This window comes from Aulonocara sp. 'chitande type north' Nkhata Bay, linkage group LG8 (assembly GCF_057382095.1).
Source record: "Aulonocara sp. 'chitande type north' Nkhata Bay isolate Kocher_YH1m ecotype deep benthic linkage group LG8, A_spYH_male_GT1.1, whole genome shotgun sequence".
Classification (NCBI taxonomy): domain Eukaryota; kingdom Metazoa; phylum Chordata; class Actinopteri; order Cichliformes; family Cichlidae; genus Aulonocara; species Aulonocara sp. 'chitande type north' Nkhata Bay.
Window position 1 is genome coordinate 20,988,296 of NC_141351.1, and position 26,359 is coordinate 21,014,654.

The window sequence follows — 26,359 nt, forward strand, 5'->3', positions numbered from 1 at the left end:
TAAAGAGAATGGTGCTGTAGTTTTAAGTTGTTGTTGTTGTTTTTCTCAGTTGTATTTTGAGAATACACTGCAGCACAGGCTCATCTAGGGTTAATTCCCCCTCTGGTATGCTTGGATTCTTCACTATTACTGCCTTAAATTTACCTCATGACAGCCCAGTGACCCTGACTGTGCGTTGATTGACAGAGACTGTAATCTGCCATTGCATCCCTTTAGCTCTTCCCACAGTAATAACCTGCTATCATCTCTGTAAGAAATGCTTATTTGTTGCTTTCAAGTCTCTACAGATTTCCTTCTGTCAAATGAATGAAATTTAAAGATTGGATTCATCTGTCTGCACTCCTTTTCGTCTCTTCTTTCATTCGTCTTGTGCCATAAATTGAATTGGTATTATTGACAGAACTGCTCCTAAGGTTTTAAGTGTATATCTTATGTTGATTTACTTTGGCTTTCTTGTGTGGGAGGCCAATGCAGGCAGAGGCTTTTGATGAACAACAGATGTCCCCTAAAGCCACAAATAAAGAAAGATGAGAACCTCTAATACAGACAAACAAAGAAAAAATCGAATCCATCTCTTTTTTCATCTTATCTAAATGAGGTGTGCCAAATTACTCTTTTAGGGAGAAAAATGTCTTACAGCCTTACCTCCCACTGCTTCTGAAATGCAATCAGAGAAATGTGCTACACTAGGGACACTGAGTTTGAATACCAACATTCAGCTCCTCCCTATATATTCATTATATCTGCATAATCTCAATTGGATCTAATCTTTTCTTATATAAATGCACTGTTTGTGCATCACCCGCATCATTAAAATCATTGTGTTGTTTATCTTTACATCAATTAATTCCACCTCTGTCTCCTCTCTCTGCAGACTGACTGGGGAGGCCAGAGGACTTTGCAGAGGAAGTGGACCTCGTTCCTCAAGGCTAGAATGGTGTGCTCAGTCCCAGAGTATGAGCTGCACCTCAATATCCTGCGTGACGTGTTCGTCCTGCAGGAGCGAGACGCTCGCAGCAGCATTTTTTATGGTATCTTTGGTCTGGAATGGTAAGAGCTGATTTTGACTCATTTATGCTCTACAAACATGTAGTTTGGGTTTTTTTTGCATGAAAGAATATTGTGATGTATTAGATCAAACTAGAAACTAGTGATTAAGATCATTAATTCATGTATGTATGCTTGTTTCTATAAAAAACAAAACATTTTTTGTAATCTATAAATTAAAACTTCAAGTTATTATCAAATATCAACTTACAAACCCAAACATCTGAGAACATTTGTAGAATTCATGCAAAGATCCAAACTTTGAGAACAATTTTCAGAATATTTCTTGGTATAGCAAGAAGCATCAACTTCCTGAAAATAACTACTGAGAGCCAAACTCAAAGCCCTCAGCACCCATTGCATATGGGCAGCAAACAATTTTATGGCTTTGAACCATAGATGGATGTCTGAGAAGTGAAGTGACGAAGAGTGAAAAATGAATCTGCAAACTTTTTAATGGTTACCAAGGGCGCAGCTTCTCTAAGAAGTCTATGAGAAAATGTCCAGTCTTTGCTGTTAGTGTGGCCTCAGTAGACTGTTTTGTGAGAAGTCTACAGTCTCAGCTGCCCAATTCCAATCCATATTATATGCAACATGGTATTTAATTGGTGCATTATGGTCCCAACATTACTGTAAACTAAAAAAAAAGATTATCTGTCACTGTCTTTAGTTTTCTGTCAGATCTTGTATACACCTGGCAATAGCCAGAATATTTAACTTTTCTAATATTTGGTGTGACTGTGTCATTATATCTAATCAATGGTTGAGAAAAGGAACTTACTTAATTTTCCAGTATTTTTAAACCAAGCAAAAGTCTTGAACAAGAAATAGTTTCCCCAGCCTGTTTTTTTTTTGTGTGCGGGGCTGTCACTGACATGTATTAGCTTAATGAGGTACTGTAATTGAGCTGGTCAATAATGCACATAGTTACAACTTTTAATAATCACTCAGTGGGATAAGATGGTCAGATTTAAACATCCTTTGTTTAGGACCATTTCAGGAGCTTGAGTCCAGTGAGCTGAAGCTTTAAAAATAAGGTTAAATGTAATGGAATATAGTGCAGTGTGTGTAGGAGGGGATCCCATAAATCTGAATGCTTATCTGCATTTCTCCTCTCTGAACTCAGTCAAGTAGTTTTAAAGTGGAATGTGCAGCATGTGAAAACAGAATATATCTGCAGTCAAACACTGTTTGCTCAGTGGTTTTCCTTTTTTCAGATGGCTTAATTATACAAACTTTTTTGTTTTCTGTTTATTTTGTTGTTTCTGAGCTACTTAGGTTTTACATTTAAAAAAGGTTTTAATGAATAACCTGCCAGCCTCTGAGTATCACACTAATTTACAATTTAAACACTCATTTAAACATTCAGCTCTGAAAAAAAAAAATCTATTTGGAAGCAGAAAGTGAACAGATGTGAGTGTATAAAACTTGGGACTGTGCCAGTGTGTCCGCCTGTGCTTGGATGGCCAAAACTGTGTGGACACTACACTCAATAATGACCGTTATCCTGTTACTATAAGAGGTAATGCAGCCTAGCCGAGGGCACAATCTCCTAATCAGACACAAGAGATTTAGTGAGGACCAGGACTCATGTCGTGGGATAAAGTCAAACTCGCACCTTTGGGATGTTTAAGTTCATTCTAAAGATTTTGCATGAGGTTGTCAGAGCTCTGAGCAAACCATCCAAGTTCTTTTATTCCAAAAGGGGAAAATTATTTCTTTATTGCATTGTGTTGCATCAAGACGTAAAAAACAGAGAAACAAGAATGTGATATCCAACTGGAAGTAAATGTGATGTTAATTCCTCTTTTGAGAGACCACGAGATCTATTTTATTCAGATGATGAACAAAACGATGTTTCTTCCCCAAACATGTAATTCAGAGATTAACTAATCAACCAATAATCCTTTAACACGACTCAATTAAGTCATTAAATTAAGTAAAACTGCTTGTGGTTTGTGCTTCTCTGTTTGGGGTATTTGCTGCTTTTCCCTGTGTTATGTCGTCGCATACTAAATATTGTTGGATTTTACACTGGCTGTCAGACAAATCCAGCCATTTCAAGATATCTTTTGGTGCTCTGGATCTTTTCTCTACATTCTGACACCGTCAAGATTAGATGATTGATCGTAGAAGTAATCGGCAGATTAACTGATAATGAGAAAAAAGTCATTCTTTCAAATCCTAGGTGAGTTCTTATCAACAGAAAGCCAAGCTGCGGTGAGAGCTGATGTGTGTGTGCGTGGGTGTGTGTGTGAAGATGACGACTGCCAATGGAAAATGTGATGTGATCTGAGTGTGTGTTTATGCTGATATGCAGAGTCATGCTGCATAAAACTGTCCCAGGGGTGTTTAGATTCTGATGGTGAGGATAGCATTGCAATGAGACATCTATTATCTATTTCTCCTTTGCTTCTTTCCATTTTCCCACTGCTGTAGTTTATTGGATATCAGTGTGTGTCCTCTCATTCACTGCAGGACTGCAGTTCATTCTGCCCTTCATTTCTTTTGTCTTTTTTTTTCCACTTTTGATCACTTTCTTTCGTTCTTTCTTTATTGCTAACTTCCTTTCTTTTTTGTCTTTTGGTGGCTTTTGGGCTGGCGCAGTGGTCGCCCTATGATAGCTGGAATAGGTTCCATCTGCCTGACAACCCTGAATAGGATAAACAGAAGATTGATGTCTAGTTTCTTTCTTCATTGGTTGCCAGCTTTCTTTCTTTGTTTCTTGTTTCTTGGTTGTTGCTTTCATGTTTTTATCTCTCTGTCTTGATTACTCTAGCCTTCCATCTTTTGTGGTTTGCAGTTTTCTAGGTGTCCTATTTAGTTGTTGGCTTTCTTACTTTTTTCTTTTTTGGTTGCGTTCATTCTGTTCTCTTACGTTCTGTTTTGTCTTTTGTTGCTTTTAATTTCTTTCTTTTGGCCATGTCCACTCTAATACGTTGAAAACGCATCTTTTTCTCTCCGTTTTGGCCTTCCGTCCACACTGAGACATTTTTGGTCAAAGAAAACTGAGCTTTTTGAAAACGCTTTCCAAAGTGGATAGATTTGAAAACGCCATTTCCGCGTCGCAGTGTAAACAGCGAAACCGGAGCCTTTTTGAAAACGGTGACACATTTAAGTCATGTGACCAATTAAACTAAGATAGCGGAGGGCATTACACAGCAGTTGTTTTGTTTGCTCTCAATTTTGACTGCCCTATTAAAGATTAATATCAGTTTGTACCTGCTCCAGATAGCTTTTCTTCAAATTCTTTAAGTCTCACTCGCTTTTGCAACATTGTACTTTTGTGTTACTCACAGCAACAACTCCACCTCATTGTCAGTCCATTTAAAAAACTCGCGATGCTTTTCCTCAAAATTTTGACGCGACGTGTCGAAGAGCTGGAAAGTAAATAAACGACAGACAGAAATGAGGCTGGTTGATACGCATGCGCAGTACTGGAACGTAAGGGTTTTGTGTGTGGACGCACAACTCTGTGAAAACGCATGAAAACAATAGTGTGGACGCGGAGCATTTTCAGACGTATACGCCATTTTCAAATTTATCCGGGCTAGTGTAGACATTGCCTTTCTTTCTTTCTTTCTTTCTTTCTTTCTTTCTTTCTTTCTTTCTTTCTTTCTTTCTTTCTTTCTTTCTTTCTTTGTTATTACACATGTATGAGTAGTAGTCATCACTATGCATCAGACACACATGTGTAAGAATGACTAATCCCCTGAGGTGTACTTCCTGGTAGTTTCAAGACACATTCTGGTCTCAGTTCGCTCTTATTTTCCTCACTTTGATGCTTTTGAAGACTCTGATGACTACACAATGGCCTAAAGAGTGTGACAAAGACATTTTCCATCCATTACTAATCTCACCTTTAGGGCTCAAGGTTAAGGTTTACCATGCAACTAATCAACTAATCACTCATACTGTTGGACAAAGTCTTTTTCTTCTTCTTTTTCCTCACAGCTGCAGGACCAAAACCACAAATAGGTTGTTTTATTTATGACTCACAAGGAGTGGGTATTTTTGCACTGTATGCTAGTGTTGAAAACGCATCCCTCTGGAAGAGATAAAGGGGTAAAATTACACACCTGTCAGTGACGTCACTCCCACATGCCAATGTGAAAAGGAAAAAACCCACCATAATACCCACAGTTTTCATAGAATAAAGAGTCAGCTAGTTAACCTTTTGCCTGTCAGTGAGGCCTGATGATCTGTGATGCTTCTGAAATTCAATCCAGCCGTTTTTCAACTTTGAGTCATTAATCCTGAGTGTGTCCCCTGGACATGTCTTTGGGGTGTTGGGGATTGTGTTACAGGAAGAATATCAAAGCGTCTGCTATCTGCCAGTACGCCTTCTCAGATGTGCAGAAGGTTTTCGAAGGGCCGTACATGGAGGTGCAAGACTCAAAATGGAGGGAGTACACAGGAAAAGTCCCAGATCCAAGACCCGGCTCTGTAAGTTTTAAAGCATTAACCTTCTCTCCACCATCATCAGTGATTGTTATGTTCTGTATTTTTAGTCATTTTTTCTGTCTGTATCTTCAGTGTATAACAGATCTGCACAGGTCCCAGAACATCAACTCGTCTCGAGATCTCCCAGACAATGTGCTCACCTTCGCCAGAAGGCACCCGCTGATGGCCAAACAGGTGCACCCAATAGGTGTGCGCCCCCTCATGTTCAAAAGAAGTGTCAACTATGTCAAGATAGCAGTGCACAAAGAGCCGGCACTGGATGGAAATATTTACACTGTTCTGTTTTTGGGAACTGGTGAGTTTCATACAAGAAATCCAATGAAATGACCAAATAAACACCATATCTGCATTTAGCAGTGCCATGAAATAACAATACACCGCATTCCAAATTATTATGCAAATTGTGTTTAAGTGTCATAAAGATGAAATAAGTTGTTTTTCAATTAAACCCATGGATGGAATAAAGATAAAGATAAAGGCCCCAGGGCAGCTGTGGCTACAACTGTAGCTTGCCTTCACCAGTGTATGAATGTGAAAGTGAATGAATAGTGGTATTGTAAAGCGCTTTGAGGGGTCCGGAAAAGCGCTATATAAATGCAATCCATTATTATTATTATTATTATTATGAAGGTTTCCGCCAGACAAATACATCAGATTAAGAGAGCAGCTGCTAAAAGGCCATTACAAAGCAGCAAACACATATTTGAAGCTGCTGGTGCCTGTGGAGCCCGGCGAACATCAAGGTGTAGGATCCTCCATAGATTTGCAGTTGTGCATAAACCTTCTATTCGGCCACCCCTAACCAATGCTCACAAGCAGAAACGGCTGTGGTGGGCCCAGAACTCATGAAGACTAATTTTCAAACAGTCTTGTTCACTGATGGATGCAGTGGTGGATGGTTGGTGGACGGCCACCATATCCCAACAAGGCTGCATCGTCAGCAAGGAGGTGGTGGAGTCATGTTTTGAGCCAGTATGTGGAGTTTCTGACTGACCGCTTTCTTCCATGGTAGAAAGAGAAGAACTGTGCCTTCTGCAACACAACCATCTTCATGCAAGACAATGCACCATCTCATGCTACAAGGAATACCTCTGCATCATTGGCTGCTATCTGTGTAAAAGGAGAGGAACTCATGGTGAAATAGTGGTGGAACTAGAAATGGAGACTATAAAGCAATCAGCATAGCGTTTACCGAGGTATTAAATCAAGTGAAAACTAGGGTCAATCTTTTTATTATCAGTGGATTTTGCCCCTGCTAGTCTTTAGAAAGAATTGTCACTAGCATGAGTTTCAGACTGAGTGGCTACATCAGTCTTGTTCATACAGCCAGCATTTTGTTATATTCACATCTCAGTTTAACTCAACAAGGTTTTCTCTGTTGTTGCAGATGACGGCTGGCTGCATAGAGCTGTGGACATCGATGGAGAAATGCATATCATAGAAGAGCTGCAGCTGTTTGATGAACCACAGCCCATAGAGAGCCTGGTCATCTCCTCAGCTCTGGTAGGTTTAAATATATCTACAGTAAAACTGTACGTTAACAGAATAAGGATTTATATCTAAATGAAAATGGGCAACCTTTGCGCCTAAATCCCTGTCATACCCCAAAAAGGTTGTGGAACTCTTCCCTTCTCCACCGATTAATAACTGATGATTAAAGAACAAATACACTGTCTATACTGAAGGGCATTACAATATTTAACATGAGGAAAAAATCTTCCAAATATGCTCCTGTTTTACAGAGGAGTGTCTATGTTGGGTCGCACTCTGGAGTCGTGCAGGTACCGATGTCAGCCTGCAAGAGGTACACTTCCTGTTATGACTGTGTGTTCGCCAGAGACCCCTTCTGCGGCTGGGATGGGAAAGTGTGTGTGGAAATATCTTCACGTGCACAAAAGTAAGGGCACATGCACTCAAAAAAAAGAATATTTCCAGTAAGGACACAGACTCAATGTATTTTAGTGTCACACACATGCATAATTACACAATGCATGCAAAAAAAAATGGGGTTACAGAGATCTGGCAGAAAACAAACAAGATACATTTGCTTTGCTCTTCCATAGATCCTGAATCTATACTTCCCTAAACCTTCTCCACAGTTCCACCTGCTCTGTAGTCTCAGATTTTTCCTAATTTTGTCATATTCTGTTAACTCTATATCTATTTTTTTACATGAGCTGAAAAATTGAGCATAAAATGTACTTTTTATTTAGATTTTATTTATTTTTTTCTAATGTAACTGTTAAATAATGTGGTGAACTGCTCATAACTGATGGCATGTTGATTTAACATAACATTACCATCAAGCCCTCTGGAAAAATTACAGGAGATTAGGGAGAGGTGAATAAGATGATTAACTTTTTGTGCTGTACATTTTTGCATTACATGACCTTTTTTAGCTTATGTTTATTTCTTCCTTCTGGGCCAAACAATACCAGAGCACAGTTAATTATTTATACAGCTTCTGTATCCCTCCAACAAATCTTCTATGAAAGCAGGTCTAAGACAATGTAGCTGACCTGGATTTTTCTCATCAGCTCTGTTCAGCTCAGCAGGAGCTTCGCACATAATGGGAAGTTTTGAATTTCAAGTACGCACACACACAAAAAAAGCCCCCACCCATTTGGATATGATTTCAATCTTTATGTCTCATGTAGCTCTGCATGTAGAACGGAAAAACAAACAGGGTGGAAGTGAGTGAAATCGTGTCTTTCCTCTTTCAGTAACATTTTACTTTACATATCGCCATCTGAAATATTTACATGAGAGAAACTGGTACAACTGGTACAACACAATAATTAAAACTTTGAGAGTATTTTGTCAATATTAAATAAATGCTAATGTACACTCACCAAACCTTTATGAGGAACACCTTGTTAGTACCATTTGGACCCCGTTTGCATTCAGAGCTGCCTTAACTCTCCGTGGGATATATGCCAATAAAATATCCCCCACATTACACCACCAGCAGCCTGAGCTGTTGATATAAGGCAGAATGGATGTGTGCCTTCATGTTCTTTACGCCAAACTCTGATCCTATGAGTTCTAGTCGTTTTCTATTCTTAGCTATCAGGAGTAGCACCTGGCGTGGTCTTCTGTTGCTGTAGCCCGACTACTTTAAGGTTTAACGAGTTGTGCATTAGATACTCTTCCACATTCCTTAATCGTAATGAGTGATTATTTGAGTTACTCTTGTTATCCTGTCAGCTCGAAGAAGTCTGGTTATTCTCTTTTGACCTTTGACTTGAACAAGGAATTTTCTCCCAGAAAATATTTTCTCTTTTTTGGCTCATTCTCTGTTAACTCTAGGGATGTTTGTGTGGGAAAATCCCTGTAGATCACCAGTTTTTGAAGTACTCAGACCATCCAACCTGGCACCAACAACCATGCAACATTCAATGTGCCTTAAATGAGCTTTCTTCCCCATTCCGATGCCCAGTTTGAACTTTAGCAGGTCAACTTGACCGTGTCCACAGGCTTAAATGTGCTGCATTGCTGCCACTTTACTGGAGATGGAGCTAATACTGTATGATATCACTAATCAGTTTTACAGGACTGTCAAACCATCCAGGTGTATCCTATCTGTTGCCCAGCATCAGGTGTAATAGGCTTCAGGACATGCAGGTCTATGCAAAAATTGCTAAGTTAGATTCCTCCTTTGTTTACTAGGAGCTTACCTGGATTTTGTAAATTAATTCCAGTGGGAAAAAAAAGTGCACGTGGTACATGACAGTAAACAGGCATGCTTGTGTTCACTCTTTGCACTGGGGACTGTTTGTGCCTCTCTTCATTAACTCTGCATGACTGAGTAGCAGACATCTTAATCTCCATTACTGCAGCAGACACTTCGGCCCTCCCCGTGGATTTGTTTTATACTTTGGCTGCTGCATCACATCCAAAGAAAGTAGCAAAAAGATTTGGATGGTAATGCTTCCTTCTTAAAGCTTATTAAGTTACAATATCCATATTATTTCTTTGAAAAACATTTTGTTATAGTAATCCTTCTATAAAGGAGGAGATGGGGAATTTATCCCTAGTACTAATCCACAGTGGGCTGCATAAAAAAAGCATTTAGGTATCCTCCTCTTATTGCTGGGAACCCAAGCTATCTCAAGTTTATTTCTTTTTATGATATTAAGGCTTTGCTGCAGAAATGGCTCAATATTTGCAGCTTTCAGGTAGTTTTGTGTCGAAATCTTGATTGGAGAAATCTTCTTTATGATATGACAATCACGTTTCTGTTTATCACAGTTTTGCTGCATTTTTATACCTCGCTGTTATTTATGCTCTCAGAAGACACTCGCTTTTTACTCTAACGCTTATCTCTTAGTTTAATGAAGGTTAAATGCAAATTTTTCCTAATTACTATTGCAGGTCGAACCTAACCCAGGATATCTTGAGAGGGGTCAGGGGCTGCAAGGAGAATTCAGGAAATGGTACGTGTTGCTTCACACATTCACGTGCACTTCATTTCTACACTGTAAATCCATTATACCACAGCGTCTTTGTTCATTTTTAAAAAAGGTTAGTTCTTCATTTTACATTACCATCCTTCCCACTTGATAAGTTTTTCTGACTCTCTCACAGATGATGGGGTTAAAAAATCTTCCTTCCATCTTCCTTCTCTGCCAGAAAACTAAAGCTTTTAGTATCTATTAAGGGATTTTATTAGGTGTATGTTCCCTACCCATCCCCCAGGTCCCAGCTTACACATTTTAATCAGTTCCTCTCTTGCTGGAGGTCAGACAGGCCTGCTGGCTGCACTGCAGAGCTCGCTACATTTAAAGCAGCTTATGAAATGTGATGGAAAGCGATGCTGGTGCTGTACACGTTGCTCACCTTCACTTTTAAATTGTAACCTTGGTGACCCGACATCTTGTATATTCATTGCTCTGTCTTCCTGCATTTGTGTCACACTGTTTCTCACGTTCTCACGTTCCACTAGTCTTCTTCTGTCTTTTTCACTTCACTTTTCTTTTTAACTCCATCTCATGTCTCTTGTCCTCTTGTTTTTATCCTCAGTGGTCCATCGGAGGCGTTCTGTGATGTCGGGTGACGACGTGCTACTCCAGTGTGAACTGCGCTCCAACCTGGCAACTCCACGCTGGACGCTAAATGGCAGGGAGCTCCAGGGATACGACCTCAATTCGGGCTATCGGATCGGCACAGATGGCCTCCTGATAATCGGAGCTCGCACCCAGCAGAGCGGCATTTACCGCTGCTTTGCTCTCGAGAACTCAGTCTCAGTTCTGGTCTATCTCTACACAGTAAGGGTTCACACAGAGCCGTACTTCCCTGTGGAACCCACAGCCACAACTAACCCCACTACAATTTCCAGCCCGACTGTTTTCTCTACCGGCAGCCCCACTGAGCAGCCCTTGCCCTCGCCTCCTGCCCCACTTCCTTCAAGACCTGAGTTTCAGACCTACAGACACATGGAGGCCGTGTACATCTCTCTGGTGGCGGTTCTCGGTGGGCTTTGCTTGGTTTTGACTGTGGTCCTTCTTTATGTAAGCTTCTGCACTAGACGAGCCTCTCAGGATCGGAAGTTCTCCCAGCAAGGTCTCCAAGTCCTAGGTGCCTCTGAGAGAAAAAGGAGCTCCCACCTTGAACTTAAAACCATCTCAAGCCACTGCAATGGCCGTCAGGGTCGTCGGTCCATCTCAGTGCCGAGCTTTGGGGACCTGGGTGATGGCTTCCTCCAGATAGTGCCAGGTGAAGGCCAGATGTCTCCAGCTAAAACACCTCCTCCGGCTCCTCCTCTTCCCATGCCACCCCCGCTTCCCAACATGGACTATGCCAACGGGCTCTCGGCCACTCTGCCCAGCGTGCTGAGGAAGATGAACGGAAACAGCTACGTGCTGCTGAGGCAGGCCGACCCTGACGGTATGTCCCCGCTCTACCATTCCTTCACAGAGGAGCTCAACAGGATCCTGGAGAAAAGGAAACACACACAACTGGACTTGCAACCCGATGAGAGTTCCATCTAGGACACCCCTCTTATGCTTCATCCCACTGTTATTTATTTTTACCCTAGAGGTGATCCGTACTTGTGGGGAAAAATGACTATTTTATGAAGTGCTGCTCTTAATTGCACAGAGTACCTGCAGGTCATGTCATAACTTGGTCAGAAATATTCAGCCTGTTGTGTCTTCGGTGACAAATGGCCCAGGATTTCACTAATCAGAGACTGCTAAAATGTGGAGCTGTGAAAAATTGCTACAACCAAGGAGCTTAAAGATGATACCTAAAGTGCAGACTCTCTGGAAGTTTCTGAAAGATGGCAGTCAGACGACAAAAAAGCCAATGTTACAAAATAGGACATGGATACAAAAACTAAATTAGGCCAGGAGGTGATCAAGCATTTCCGAGACTGTGGAGAGATTTAAGAAGTTTTATAACCATGTAATATTAGGTATCTGTGGAGCTTAAAGTGATAGTTCATCCAAACATGCTAAGCATTAGGCTATTTTGTATAAATTAAAAACATGGCCTAAGAACAGTAGCACCTAATGTGCTTACAGCTTTACCACCCAGTCCTGTGTATGAAGATGCACCTTTTTGTTGCTTGTGACTGTGTTTGTGGACTGGTATTATCACAAACTGCACAGTGAGCCTTTCTATGAGGTAAAAGAAGCTTTTTCAAGTGGCTTTTTTGAGAAGTCCTAAAAACATATTGATGAGGAAGATTACAAAACGGCAAATGAAACAATCCATGCTCTTAGGATGAACAAGGTCATCACGGCTTAAGTAAGGAGGCATCCATGCCCCCTCTCGTCTTTTTTAAATTTTTATAAATGCACTAACCTACCAAACTAAAGACTAATAAAAGACCTATGTGGTGTGAAGGTAAAGTTCTGTGTATGCCCAGCAAAATAAAAAGCTACAAGAGATTTAAATTTGACCAATCTCTCCTTCAAGAATATCGCTTTAGGAAGCATTACAGCACTTTGAATGTGGCTGTTACTTTTAGGTTGCTTCTTGGAAGTCCCATTATACCCTCTTGCAGCTCTGGTTCTGTGATGTGTGGTGTCGAAACTGGAATCAATCATCTTGGATTTTTTTAGGAGAAGAGGATAATGTCAGAGGCAATCAAATCTGGCATGTGTGGCAGGTGTTTAGCACGGATTTTGTTGCTGTGGCTAAAAAAAAAGATTTTCTATAGACTGTTTAGATGGTTCATACCAGATGTCATCTCTCACATGCTTCAGGAGGTTAAAGTAAATATCAGTGTTGGAAAACTCTCCCTGAGAAATGACTAAACATTGAAAAACCCCACAAATGTCTCCTGGCAGCACCACCTTTGTGCTTGGACACTGTGGACTCTTCCAGCGAAAGCTACTCTTTGGATTCTGGATGTAACCAAAGACCAAGTTTGCATCAACAGTAATCAGCTGGATCACACAGCAGCTGATGTTTGCTGCTCTGTGAAATTCTAGATACAAAAGTGCAAGCGTTCATAACGGGACTTTTGGAGGAGCGTGCTAAAAATAGCTACCCTGGAATTGATCCAGATGTGCACAACAAGATGACCTTGAAGGGGAGATTAGCCTAATTAAATCAAGTTTAAATTTAGATTTATATTGATTGAGATGAGCAGCAAGCCTTGTATATTTTTAAACTGGCTTGAAAGGAGGTAGAGTATTAATCCATATTTTCACAAAATTAATTGTTTGTGTAAAATATTGAGCATATGGAAAAATGAGTGAAAGCTGAGCACACAAAGCTCCAGGAATGGGTTTTGAGTGGCTTGTCATGTTTCAAACCACTTTTTCTATGATGCATGTCCTTTGCAGAGATGTAACGAATGATTATTTTCCTATGATTTCTCACTTTAGGATCTGAAAGCTGTGAATGTTTGGCATTTTTGCTCGATAAACAACATTTATCTTCTCTGTTAAGCCGTCGGCCACAATCATTATAATAACTAAAATGTTGACTTTAGTAAAAGTATCACTTTAAGAATCCAGTTTTGATACAGCACACTAGAGCACAGATTTTAAGACAAGTCTTACATTTTAGTGTATTTATTTAAGCCACTTTCCCCCCTTGATTTTTCCTCATGTAAATAGCAATAAATATACGCCACTGTTGCAACCGTTAGTAGCATAGTGTGCTGTGCCAGTGCCAATGGAAAAACCTGTAGCAAACTTGGAACTATTTTTTCCCTGTAGTATTTCTATTTTTAGCCTCTCTGTGGGAAAAGAGATAAAACTTTATGAAAGTAAACATGCAGTCTATTAAAGGAGCAGTCAGCGTGGTGGTCAGATTGATTGGCTTTTGCTGTAGATCACAGACTGGCTTCAGGGTTGTGGAGGCGAACCGGGAACCACAAACTGATGAAATCCTATAAAGAAAGTTTTTAGATGCTGTTTTATATTTATATTTAAGGCCTGTTTTCTGAATAACATTGACTGTTTTACTTTCTCTCAAAACATCAAGAACATGGTTTCATACAAAAACAGGTGAAAAAACAAACAGAAATCACATGGATTTCTACAGCAAAAATTAAAAAAAGTTCTAGTCATCTATCTCTTAAAACAACGCTGAGAGCCAGGCTCACATTTGTTGTAAGAGCCAAAGTCAATGTTTATGTTTTTCCTTTTTTGTTTTGGTGGCACAGGTGTATAGCTTTACCTGCGTCTCAGGTGATGGTATGTGGGTGTGGTCACAGTCTATTTACCTGATGTCGGTGTTCGCAGCAGGTGTGTTGGGTGAGTGGTTTGTGGGCAAACTTTTCTGTTGACCGTCATTTTTTGGCACACCAGTTAATCCATGCGCTAGTTGTAAATTGATTGAAAGCGCAAATGTTTGTTCTTGTTTTGTTCTTAAAATAAATGCGCAAAGTACAAGTTCGACTCATTATGGATTATTGGAGGCGCGTCACAGGGACACAACCAACTCAGCCGGCCGCGGCTTTATTTACGGATGAAAGTCGCAACATTTAGTCAACAGAAAACCCTTGTCTTTTATTGCACGCATCGAAACAATGAAGAGGATTTTTGGACATACGTTTTGGAGTCACGGAGATGTCAGATGAGTGGACGCAGTTCTCAAATGAGTAATTGGAAACGGCACCGTCACACTGGCATGGTGGAACGCAGCGCAACAGACACTTCAGAAGCGGTAGGACACGCGGATTCACTCTGTGTATTATTGGATGTTTTGAACACAGTTTGTAAGTGTCATCGCTTGTCCATTGGGGACATTGGTTTGATCTGCGTTGTGTGCGTGCGTGTGCTTGATTTGGCAAGCTGGAGGACGCTGCTCTGGTTTTGACAGCCTGTGACGCTGCTGCGCAATGGTTTACACGGAAGAAAAGTATTGGCTGTGATCTATCTGTGAAGCTGTGGAATATAATGTTGTTTTGATGCATGTGAAAAAGTGACGATGAGTGAAATAAAAGAAGCCGAACATGAACTGGAAGAAAAAAGATCTGCAAAACTGACGGCTAAAGCGCTTGCTTTTAAAATGGAAACTTTGCAGAAAGAGCGAAAAGCTCATGTTAACAAGATTAAAGGGTTAACTCGTGATATTAAAGAATTGATGAACAAGGATGACAATGCAAAAGCTGTGCTGCTTAACTTGGAAAAACTGAATGATTTGTATAAAAATGCCAAAACTGTTCATGATGCATTCATTTTATTGATTCCTAAAGATGAACAAGATGCTCATATTGACTGGTTTGGACGCATAACAAAATGTAATGATGATTTTGTTGAAGATGTGAAACGGTGGCTTCTTGAAGCTGGAAGACCTTTTATGGAAAAAGACAATGAAGCTGAGAAAGTGCCTACTGCTGTTACTTTGGATGTGCCCGTTTCTGCTGAGCCTGTTTTATCAAAGGAGACGGTTTCTTCCACAAATGATAAACATAACATCTTAACATCCCCAAAGCAGGTTAAAACAAATTCTGACATACAAGATGAAATACAGCCAGGTGACAGTGTTTCAAACGTAGGAAGCAAAAAGAGTAAAATCAGTTCTTCAAGCTCAAACTCCAGAGCATCAAGTACAACATCAGCACGAATAATGGCTGAAGCTGAAGCAGCTGCTCTGATGGTAAGGCAAAAAGTGCTTAAGGATAAACATGCCTTGGAGGAACATGAAGCACAGTTAAGGAGACAGCGGGAGCAACTGGAGCTGGAAACAAATATAGCTGCCACGGTTGCAAAAATGAAAGTACTGAAAGGCTCAAAAGGATCCAGTATTAAAAGTAAACTATCAAAAATATCAGATGGTATGGAGTCATATTTTGAAAAGGGACAGAAGGTAACTCAAGTGCTGAATACTAGTCCTGATAATCCTGTATATGAAAGGCAACATGTGCATATCTTTAAGGAGCATAATGTTGCAGACTCACAATCTCTCTTAACCACAGGCAGAGTTCCAATACAACCTCAGACTCTTTCTGAAGATCCCTTGACATATCAGTCAAACATTAGAAATTCACATGAAAATAAACATGTACCTTCTCAAATTTCTAGTCATGAAGAAGACTGTAACATCTTATCTGTCATGAGTAAGCAGAACGAACTCACTGCTTTATTAATCCAACAACATAGTCTTTCTTCATTACCTAAAAAGGAGATCCCAGTTTTTGATGGAGATCCACTTCAGTACCAGACTTTTATTAAATCGTTTGAACACAACATTGAAAGCAGAAATAAAAACCCTGGAGATTGTCTTTATTATTTGGAACAACACACAAAGGGTCAACCAAGAGAACTTGTAAGAAGTTGCCTACACATGACTTCAGAAGCAGGATTCAGAAAGGCAAAGTCTTTATTACGGCAGCGTTTTGGTAATGAACATAAACTTGCCACGGCTTACATGAGCAAAGCACTTGCTTGGTCTTCAGTAAAAACAGAGGACACGAAAGCTCTTCAAGCTTACACAATATTCCTAAGAGGCTGTTGCAATGCTATGGAAGATCTCAGTTATATGCAGGAGCTTGACATGCCTGCCAACATGTTAGCTATAACAAAGAAACTTCCCTACAGGCAAAGAGATAAGTGGAGAACTGCAGTCTGTGATTTCCATGAGAAGTGTAATCGACAAGCTACATTTAAGGATCTTGTGGAGTTTTTAGAAAAACAAGTGAAGATCGCATCTGACCCAGTGTTTGGGGACATCAAGGATATCTGCACGACAAACAGAGACACAAGAAAACTTAAGTCTCAAACTCACACAAGATTCAAAGAAAGTTCTTTTGCTACCTCTGTGATGGCATCTGAAAAAGAAAATAACAAAGTTAAGGAAAAGGAAAGAACAACACAAATGAGGAGTTGCTTGTTTTGCAAAGGTGAACATACCTTAGAAAATTGTCAAGAGCTGGAAAGAAAAACGCAAAAAGACAAAATCACTTTTCTAAAAGAGAATGGAGTCTGTTTCGGATGTCTTTCTAAAGGTCACATTAGTAGAGACTGCAAAAAGCGCCTCAGGTGCAAGACGTGTGGTTTAAAGCATCCTCAAATGTTACACATCTATCAAAAGACAATGAGTAAAGAACAAGAATCAAAGGAACAAACTCAAAATCGTGCCATAGTCTCTATTCAGACCAGTGCTCTTACTGGGGCCGGTAAAGATGAATTCAAACTTTCAATCGTGCCTGTGAAAGTTAAGGCCAAGAAAGGAAATGTAACATTGTACACCTATGCATTTCTTGACCCAGGCAGCACTGCATCATTTTGTACAGTAAAGCTGATGAATAAGCTGAAAATTCATGGAAGAAGATCCAACATTCTGTTGAGAACTATGGGACAAAATAAAGTGGTTGAAACGGATATTATTGCAGATTTAGAAGTTGCTGGACTAGACGGAAATGAGTTTTGTGATCTTCCCATTCTTTATACTCAGTTCATTATGCCTGTCCATAAAGGAAACATTCCTCACCAGAACGATATACTCCGGTGGCCATATTTGAAGTCTGTACATCTGCCAGAAATTGACTCTGAAATTGATTTGCTAATTGGCTCGAATGTGCCAAAGGCTCTGGAACCACTGGATGTCATTAGAAGTGTTGGAGATGGACCGTATGCTGTTAAAACTGTCCTTGGCTGGACAGTGAACGGACCTTTGGGTGAGACTCAAACTGAAGTTCACAATCAGCCACAGATAAGTGTCAATAGAGTTTCAGTGGTGAAACTTGATGAGCTGTGGAATCAGCAGTTTAAAACTGATTTTCCAGAGTGTGCCAGAGATGAGAAGGAACCTTCTAAGGAAGACCAACAGTTTTTGGATAAAGTTTCCAATACTGCTAAGATACATAATGGTCATTATTATATTGGACTCCCATTGAAAGACTTAAAGGTCTGCATGCCAGATAATAAAAGTGTTGCTGTACAACGCCTTCAGAATCTGAAGAAAAGACTTATGAAGAACTCTACTTTTCTGCAGGACTATAACAGCTTTATGTCAGATATGATCTCTGAAGGTTATGCAGAAAAGGTACCAGAAGACAACTTAGAACGGACGGATGGCAGGAAATGGTATTTGCCGCACCATGGTGTTCTGCATCCGCAAAAGAAAACCCTTAGAGTGGTGTTTGACTGTGGAGTCAAGTATCAAGGAGTGTCGCTAAATAGCAAGCTCTTACAAGGTCCAGACTTGACTAGCACGTTAATTGGAGTTCTGACAAGATTTCGTAAAGAACCTGTTGTCATTGCTGCAGACATTAAGGCCATGTTTCACCAGGTTAAAATACCAGAGGAGGATCGAGATATGTTGAGATTCCTTTGGTGGCCCAATGGAGATTACTCAAGCCATGGTTGAATATAGGATGACAGTACATGTGTTTGGAGCAACTTCATCTCCCAGTTGTGCAAATTTTGCACTAAGGAAATGTGCTGAAGATCATAAACAACAGTTTAGCCTTCAAGCCGTGGATGCAATGTTGAACAACTTTTACGCCGACGATTGTCTCATCTCAGCAGCCACAGAAGAGGATGCGATCGATCTCTACCATGAACTCTGTGCCATATGCTTGAAAGGAGGCTTTCCACTGAACAAATGGATAAGTAACAGTCGTAATGTGTTGGCTGTAATACCTGAAAGTAACAGAGCAAACAAAATAAAGGATCTAGACTTGATCAGTGATGAATTTCCGGTGGAAAGAGTTTTGGGCGTTCAATGGTGTGTGGAATCTGACGTTTTCAAGTTCAGAATCACTCTGAGAGATCGACCTTTGACAAGACGTGGCATCCTTTCTGTAGTCAGCTCTGTTTATGACCCTTTAGGAATGTTGGCACCAGTAATCTTAACTGCTAAAAAGATTCTGCAAAATCTGTGTCGAAAAAAGATTGGATGGGATGATGCATTACCTGATGCAGTTATACAAGAATGGACTATTTGGATGCAAGAGCTCTACAAGCTGGAGGAGTTCAAGGTTGATCGTTGTTTTAAAACCAACAGTTTTGGAACTGTAAAAACTGCTCAGTTGCATCATTTCGCAGATGCATCTGAGGACAGCTATGGAACAGTGACTTATTTGTTACTAAAGAATGAACGAGACCAGGCACACTGTGCATTCATTATGGGAAAGGCACGTGTTGCTCCTTTAAAACCAGTTACAATCCCTCGAATGGAGTTAACTGCTGCCACCTTAGCAAGCAGAATGGATGTAATGTGGAAGAAGGAGCTGCAGATGGAACTGAAGGACTCAGTATTTTGGACTGACAGCACCTCTGTACTGAAATATATCAACAATAAAACAACAAGGTTCCGCACTTTCGTCGCCAACAGAGTTTCTGAGATTGTCAAAGTTTCAAATCCTCAACAAAGGAGATATGTGGACACGGATAACAATCCAGCAGATTTGGCTTCTCGAGGTTTAACGGTACAATCCTTTTTGAAAAATAAACAAACTTGGCTCTCTGGACCTCCATTTCTTCTACTGCCACAAGAGGAGTGGCCTCAGAATCCTGATGAAGTGAAACAACTCTCATCAAGCGATGCAGAAATTAAAACAACAGTGAATGCTGTTCAGACGTCACAAGAAATGGATCCGGTTTCTCACTTCATTCAGTATTTTTCATCCTGGACTCGGCTGAAGCGTGCAGTAGCATGGATTCTGAGGCCACTTTTTTTTTTTTTTTTTTTTCACCTTATTAAACACATTTATTAAATTTCTTAGAACAGGATTAAAAGGGAAAAATGAAAGTGGGAAATAAAAGTACATAAACATTACAAACAAAGGTGAAAATACTGCTCTTTACAAACACGTTATTGTGTTTTACACATTTCTTCCTGTTTTGGAGACTTTTGCCACCACTCGTTTTTGTCCGTGTCCACAGTAACATCTGGAATGGTTCCAAGGCTCGAGTTGTCGAAGAACTGCTTGGGACAGTTTCGGGACAGTGTCTCAGAGCTTCCGCCCACATCAAAGAATCTGCTTTTGGGGGATTCGAGGAGAGAGGCCTTTGGCGAATCCAGCAGCTTTCTGGGTGACTCCAAACCCTTCCTTTCCAGTTCTGTGATTTTCATGTGAAGCTGGCTGACTTCCTTCTCCAGCTTGGATTTCTCCATCAGAATACTGCTGCTGACCACAGAACTCCTGGGGTTGGTCAGTCTGGCATGAAGGTCCTTACCCTGAAATAACGACTCTTCTCCCTCCTGTTGGGATTTTCTCAAAGCCTCTTTAAGCTTCCTCAGTAACTCTTCTTTTTCCTCCAACAGTGTGTTCATCGCCTGGATCTCTCGTTTGTGTTCGTCGGATGCTGAGCTGAGCTTCATCTCCAACTGCAACAGCTTGGTCTGAAGCTTCTCCAGCTCAGCCACACTGGGTGATGATTTTTTTCTCAGATTCTCGAATTTTGCTCTTCAGAGCTTGTATAGCGTTCTCTTTCTCTTCAACTAGTGCACGGTTGTCCTGCAGCTCAGTCTGCAGGAGTTGTGTTGCCTCTTTGTGGTTGGAAACTTTGGCATCAGCTTTGATGCGTGCCTCCTCCAGCTGCTCAGTTTGAATATGCAGAGCTCTCACTTTGGCTTACAGCACCAGGTATTCCCAGGCAGTCTCCCATCCAAGTACTAACCAAGCCCAGCCCTGCTTAGCTTCCGAGATCAGACGAGGTCGGACGTGCTCAGGGTGGTATGGCTGTAAGCTTTTTTGAATGGCCGTCCTATTACAAAGGCTTCTACAGATCCAAATGACCTTGAAGCACTTACTCCAAACCACCTGTTGCTTCTTAAGACTGCACCATCATTACCACCAGGATGTTTTCAAAAAGATGACATATATGCTCGTCGCAGATGGAAACAAGTCCAATATATGTCAGATTTATTCTGGAAAAGGTGGATTAAAGAATATCTTCCACAACTGCAACAAAGACAGAAATGGTGCAACCCAAAACGAAACTTCATGCCAGGAGACATTGTAATCATTGTTGATGATTCCGCACCACGGAATTCCTGGATAACTGGAAAAATAGAAGAGACAATCCAGGACAAAAGGGGATTTGTTCGTCATCTTCGGATCAAGACAAAAACTGGATTCCTAAACAGACCTATAAATAAAGTCTGTCTGTTGCAGGAAACAGAGAATATTTAACATATTGGACTGACTGGATAAACTTTAAGTGACCTACTCCTTTTATTTATGGGTTACTAACCTCACAGATGGTGAACCACAAGTAGTAGTACTGATGCATGTTGCACTAAAGGGCGATTGAAATGTTTTATGAACAAGCAAATGATGTAAGACTTGATTATTTTGTAATTATTATTTAAAAGATAATAATTAGGGGCCGGTATTGTAAGAGCCAAAGTCAATGTTTATGTTTTTCCTTTTTTGTTTTGGTGGCACAGGTGTATAGCTTTACCTGCGTCTCAGGTGATGGTATGTGGGTGTGGTCACAGTCTATTTACCTGATGTCGGTGTTCGCAGCAGGTGTGTTGGGTGAGTGGTTTGTGGGCAAACTTTTCTGTTGACCGTCATTTTTTGGCACACCAGTTAATCCATGCGCTAGTTGTAAATTGATTGAAAGCGCAAATGTTTGTTCTTGTTTTGTTCTTAAAATAAATGCGCAAAGTACAAGTTCGACTCATTATGGATTATTGGAGGCGCGTCACAGGGACACAACCAACTCAGCCGGCCGCGGCTTTATTTACGGATGAAAGTCGCAACATTTGTCCTCTGCTTTGCTAAAGCTGCACGTGGCAAGTTGCCAAACCCAAGTGGAGAAGACCTTCACACATGCAGCCCACAAAAGCATCCTCAGTGTTTACCTGACATTAGTGCAATGCCAAAACAACAAGAACTGCAGCCTTCACTGTATTTCCTCAACAAGGTGAACAACGCTATGATTAAATGCTACGTGTATATCTTACGGGGAAGTGACTGAAATGAATCTCTGAGCTTTTTGTAAACGTGTCACGGCCAGTGGTAAATAAAGATCCGTCTTTGCTGCAAAGTGTTGAATCAGCTCTCGTAGCTTCAGCACAAGCAGCGGCCCTCTCTGGTGGCTCTCATTGTTTATCTGTCAGACAGCGAGAGCCGTGTTTGGCTCACCTCCACGAGGGGAGGACAGCAGCTTCTTGTCTGTTTGCATGCCTCGCTGTCATCTCTGCAGGTACATCCAGCCACAAAACATTTGACCTGCGTGTCCTGGTTAGTCATGCAGGAAACAGATGGCGATACTAGTAGACAGGAGATGTTTTGCACTTGCAGGTCTTCTCGTGTGTCTTGTACTTTGGCATCATGGATTTTTCATTCTTTTTTTTTGCTGAGGATAATATAGTCCAGGCAGTCCACTCTATGCAAATAGAGGTAGAAGAAATTCTCTGTGACTAAAGAACCACATTAATTCAATCAAATCAAAGCACTTAACTGATTGCATGCTTGCATATTATTAAGCTGGTCTTTTAAAACTATGCACTACAGATTTTTTGGCAATCCATGTGCACCCAGCCACATCATGATTATTGCTTAAGAGAAACTCTGCAAAAGTGCGCATGTTATATTCCCCAGGAAGTCTGTGGCATCTGGGGAAGCGACAGAAGAAGTCTCTGGGTGATTCAGGAACAAAACAACATTTTTTTTTAAATTAAGTAAAGTCAGAACCATGGCCAAGCTGCTATCACCACATAAAAGTAAAAAGAATGCGACAAAATTTAGTAGCCTGTAACTAAAAGGGAAATTAATCAAATAGCTGGCAAACTGCACGCACAAATCTCCATGAGCTCATACACTGCAAACAGAAATACACTAAAAGACTGAGGTTCTCCTCTCCCCCTGCCTCCGCTTAAATACTCCCAGGCTTAATTGCTGAGTGGATTCAGCTGCAAAGGGCGGTGCATACGTTTGGAGAGAGCGTAAAACACACAGACAGACACACAGACAGGCAAAAGCTTCAGTGTGCTTTTATTACAGTACATAGCATCATTATGTGACAGCACAAATAAGCTGTTCTAAATGGGCATATTTGTATTTAGTATCAGATCAGTACCACTATGATCCAAACTTTGATCTGACTGTTTTTTTGTACTTTAGTGTCAGCGTTAAAGGCTTTTCAGTTTACTAAACACTGAGTATAGTGTGTTTGTCAAGGTTTTTGCCAGAAGCCACAAGTCCATTTTTACTGTATCCTAGTAAAATAATAATCTTGTTACACCCTGTATCCATAAGCAATGCAGTGGACAAATTTAAAGCTTACAATGACCTGCTTTTATATATTTTAAATGCCATATATATGGTTTTAAACTACAGTATGTGGTAAAAACCTGAACTTAAAGTTCTTGCTTCATACTTTCTCCCAAACTTTGCCACTTCATCTTCTTCATCTCCCGTTTCTGATCAGCCCTTTATAAAAAAGCAAAACAACAAACCACTCCACATGTTTTGATCATAATCTTCTGTCCTCAACTCTTTCCATCTCTGCTGCCTCTTTTATTACCACTGCTCATTACTTCTACATGGCAGCATCATCTGTAACCCTCGCCGCTCACATTCACACTCGCTTCTCAAGGACCCGGCTGAATTTCCAAATGGTCACAGTGGCCTCTAATCAATTAAAGCCGGCTTTTAAAAGAGCACTCGAGTTTGTGTTTTTGAATATGTGGGAATTCAAGTAACAATTGGATTTTCTGTAGCAGTTTAAGACGCTGTTATGTTATGAAGCTCTCAATCCGACAGCTTAAGCATTCAAAGGGTTGTTTTATGTTTCCCTTGTTAGCTTGTATAGTTTCAAATAATGACAAGCTCAAGCTTCAGACTGCTATTTACATTTACTTTCTGACAGTTTCCGACTCTTAGATCTATATGATGTCAGACAGGGCTGATAACCCTAATATGGCATCTCATGTACAGAAGCTCCACCCACCTGCTGCTAGTCAATCAATCAGAGGGCAGCTGGCTTAAAGAGAGAGGCTAAAACAACTTGTTTCCAGACAAGACAAGACAGGCCCAGCATAAGACAAGTAGGATAATTTTAGACTCTGGTTTATGCAAAGGTACTGGAAGTTGCATAATAGGCCCACGGTATATATTTAAATCAAAATTGTACAGTGTAAAATGTTTTTGTTTTATTTTTTTGCTGGTTAACATTTAATTTCAATAAAATGTGTAAAATAATTGCAGCTTCTACTGTGTTCAACATGTTTGTGTTATATAGAATTTTTTCTTGTAAATGTCTGGGTATTACTGAACATAGTGGAAGTTTCACCTGAATCTAAGGTCATTACTGCTGCTATTTCACTGTCATTCAAGGGCAATTCGTTTACAATAAACACTCTATTCTGTACTATGGACTTAAACTTAATTAGTTAACACGTTGGCTGCTTTGCGTTCACATGAAATTGTTTTGGTTTTTTGGTTTTGTTTTGTTTTTTGCTAATTCCATAGCAAAAATTATCCTGCTGTTTATGTAGATGTACTTTCTTCTTTGTGTCGGGCCTAAACAGTTCACAGCTTGCACTATACTTTCTTATGTGCTTTGTTAAAAATCATGCATACTAAAACCCCTGTAAACTGTGACACTTTGATTCAAGCTGGTTCTGTATTATTTTTGATGTAGATAATGAACTTCTCTTTGTTGTCTTATCAGATTATACCTGGCCAAAGTGATATCTCATGTCTTATTTATTTCATGTCATTCAATTTCCTCTGGCGTTCATGTAGCTTAAAAAAGTGTTTGGATGACCTTTAGCTTGGGGGAAAAAAGGTTCATTGTCAACAGCCCTGAGAGGAAGTCATGAAACAACATGCAAAATATGTTCTCACTCGGTTCTTCTCTCAAGATACCTGGTTGTTTTTAGCTTGTGGCGAGTAGCAAGGCCACTGTCCTCCACAGGGAATGAACCCCACTCCACCCCATAGTCATTTATATGAGCCAGAGGTATAACATAGACTCAGGGTACAGAGGAGGGGGGTAAAAATTACCATTTTTAGAGCAGCATTCACAGCTGTAACTAAGCAACAACAACTTTATTTAGTGTCCTTGCGCAGGTCAAGCTGTGCCATTTCCCATCAGGGATGGCGGGCGTGATGAGAGAACAGCAGCTGCGATATCTGTAATTGGTGTCGGAGATAAATTAAAAATACAGGAAATGAGAATAGTATGGAGGACTGTAAGTGCCAAAATTACTTACACACACACACAAATATAGCAGTGGCTTTCAGATGCTGGAAATGAGGTTGGAGACTCAACCTCATCAAGCTAACTGACCAGAGATCAGTGGAAACACAAAGAAAGAAATGCTTCATCTTATACTCATGTGATGATTAAAAGCTTGGATGGGTTGATAAAGGGGTTTGGAATCTTAAAACTGGCTGTTGCAGACTTTAACATGGGAATGGCGGAATACATTTATCTGTTTTGGATAAAAATGAAGACTTTATTCTACGAAACAGGCAATGCCCCTTTTTAAATCTGAAATTTACTGATGAAAAGTTTGGAGATTTAAAGTTAGACACTTTTATTCCAAGTGCAGCCTCCGTGTCTGAGTCTAATTTAACACTGGAATGCTAATTAGAAAAGATACGTGGGAGAAAGTGAGCGAAATGAACAGCAACATCTTCCTGCATCTCATCAGCATCCTTTGCAGTCATGTCACTCTCCCGCTCCACATAAACAGTCACATTGCCTAACCATTTCCCATGGCCGGGGTTATAAAGTATACCATTCGCCTGCTGCACTCTTCACGTTGGCTTCATGCGAAGACTTATTTGTATTCGTCCGATGGTTTCCACTTGGTTGTATTTGTTTTTTGGAGAGCAACACTGGGGGTGAACCCTGAATGCCTTTTGCAGTCAAAAATGATGAATTCAGTAGAAGAACTGCAAAGAAAGCAACCAGTAGTTGTGCCAAAATTCAACGCCTTGTTGAATTTGAACAAATCACCCGCTGGACGAGTGTTAAATTTTCTGTTCCTGTTACAGAGGACAGCTCACACTGAAGGTTAAAGGCTGTCCCTCAGGCAATCACACAACCATCTGTCATGTTCATTTAAGCTGTGGGATATTTAAGGACACCTTCAAATCTTGTCAGTATTAAGCCGTGAAAACATTTACATTCACCCTGGAGTACAACTTAAAAAACATGTAATTCTTCTTAAGTTTTTACACTGAGCGATGCAGACAGCACAACGGCTGTGCTACTTCTTCTTCTCTCGATGTGCTGAAACCCACCTCTAAAGAAAATCTGTATTTAAACATCAACATCTGAAAGTTGTTGGGTTTTTTTATTTCAAAGTTCCATCTGCGGCACTTATTACACAAATCTTTAAATAACCTTGAGATTTAAAAACAGTTATCTGCTCTTTAGTATGCCCGCCGACAAAGCTCTGGTGGATCCATTTAAAGTCTATTCAAATGTGGCATTTAGAGCTGGAACTGTGAGCATTTTTCCTTCAA

At 40.4% G+C, this 26,359-nt stretch overlaps 1 protein-coding gene and 1 pseudogene across 1 annotated transcript in view; one reads left to right on the forward strand and one right to left on the reverse strand.

Moving 5' to 3' along the window:
* The window catches only part of sema4gb (sema domain, immunoglobulin domain (Ig), transmembrane domain (TM) and short cytoplasmic domain, (semaphorin) 4Gb), a 63,218-nt gene extending 38,645 nt beyond the window's left edge, over nucleotides 1–24,573 (forward strand). The window contains exons 9-15 of the mRNA XM_086304236.1: nucleotides 875–1,050; nucleotides 5,355–5,493; nucleotides 5,584–5,806; nucleotides 6,899–7,014; nucleotides 7,254–7,408; nucleotides 9,886–9,947; nucleotides 10,534–24,573. Of these exons, the coding sequence (XP_086160362.1) occupies nucleotides 875–1,050; nucleotides 5,355–5,493; nucleotides 5,584–5,806; nucleotides 6,899–7,014; nucleotides 7,254–7,408; nucleotides 9,886–9,947; nucleotides 10,534–11,501 (1,839 nt within the window). The 3' untranslated portion in view covers nucleotides 11,502–24,573. The remainder of the gene's footprint in view (nucleotides 1–874; nucleotides 1,051–5,354; nucleotides 5,494–5,583; nucleotides 5,807–6,898; nucleotides 7,015–7,253; nucleotides 7,409–9,885; nucleotides 9,948–10,533) is intronic.
* LOC147323701 (5S ribosomal RNA) lies at nucleotides 20,495–20,613 on the reverse strand (annotated as a pseudogene).
* Nucleotides 24,574–26,359: the final 1,786 nt, after the last annotated feature.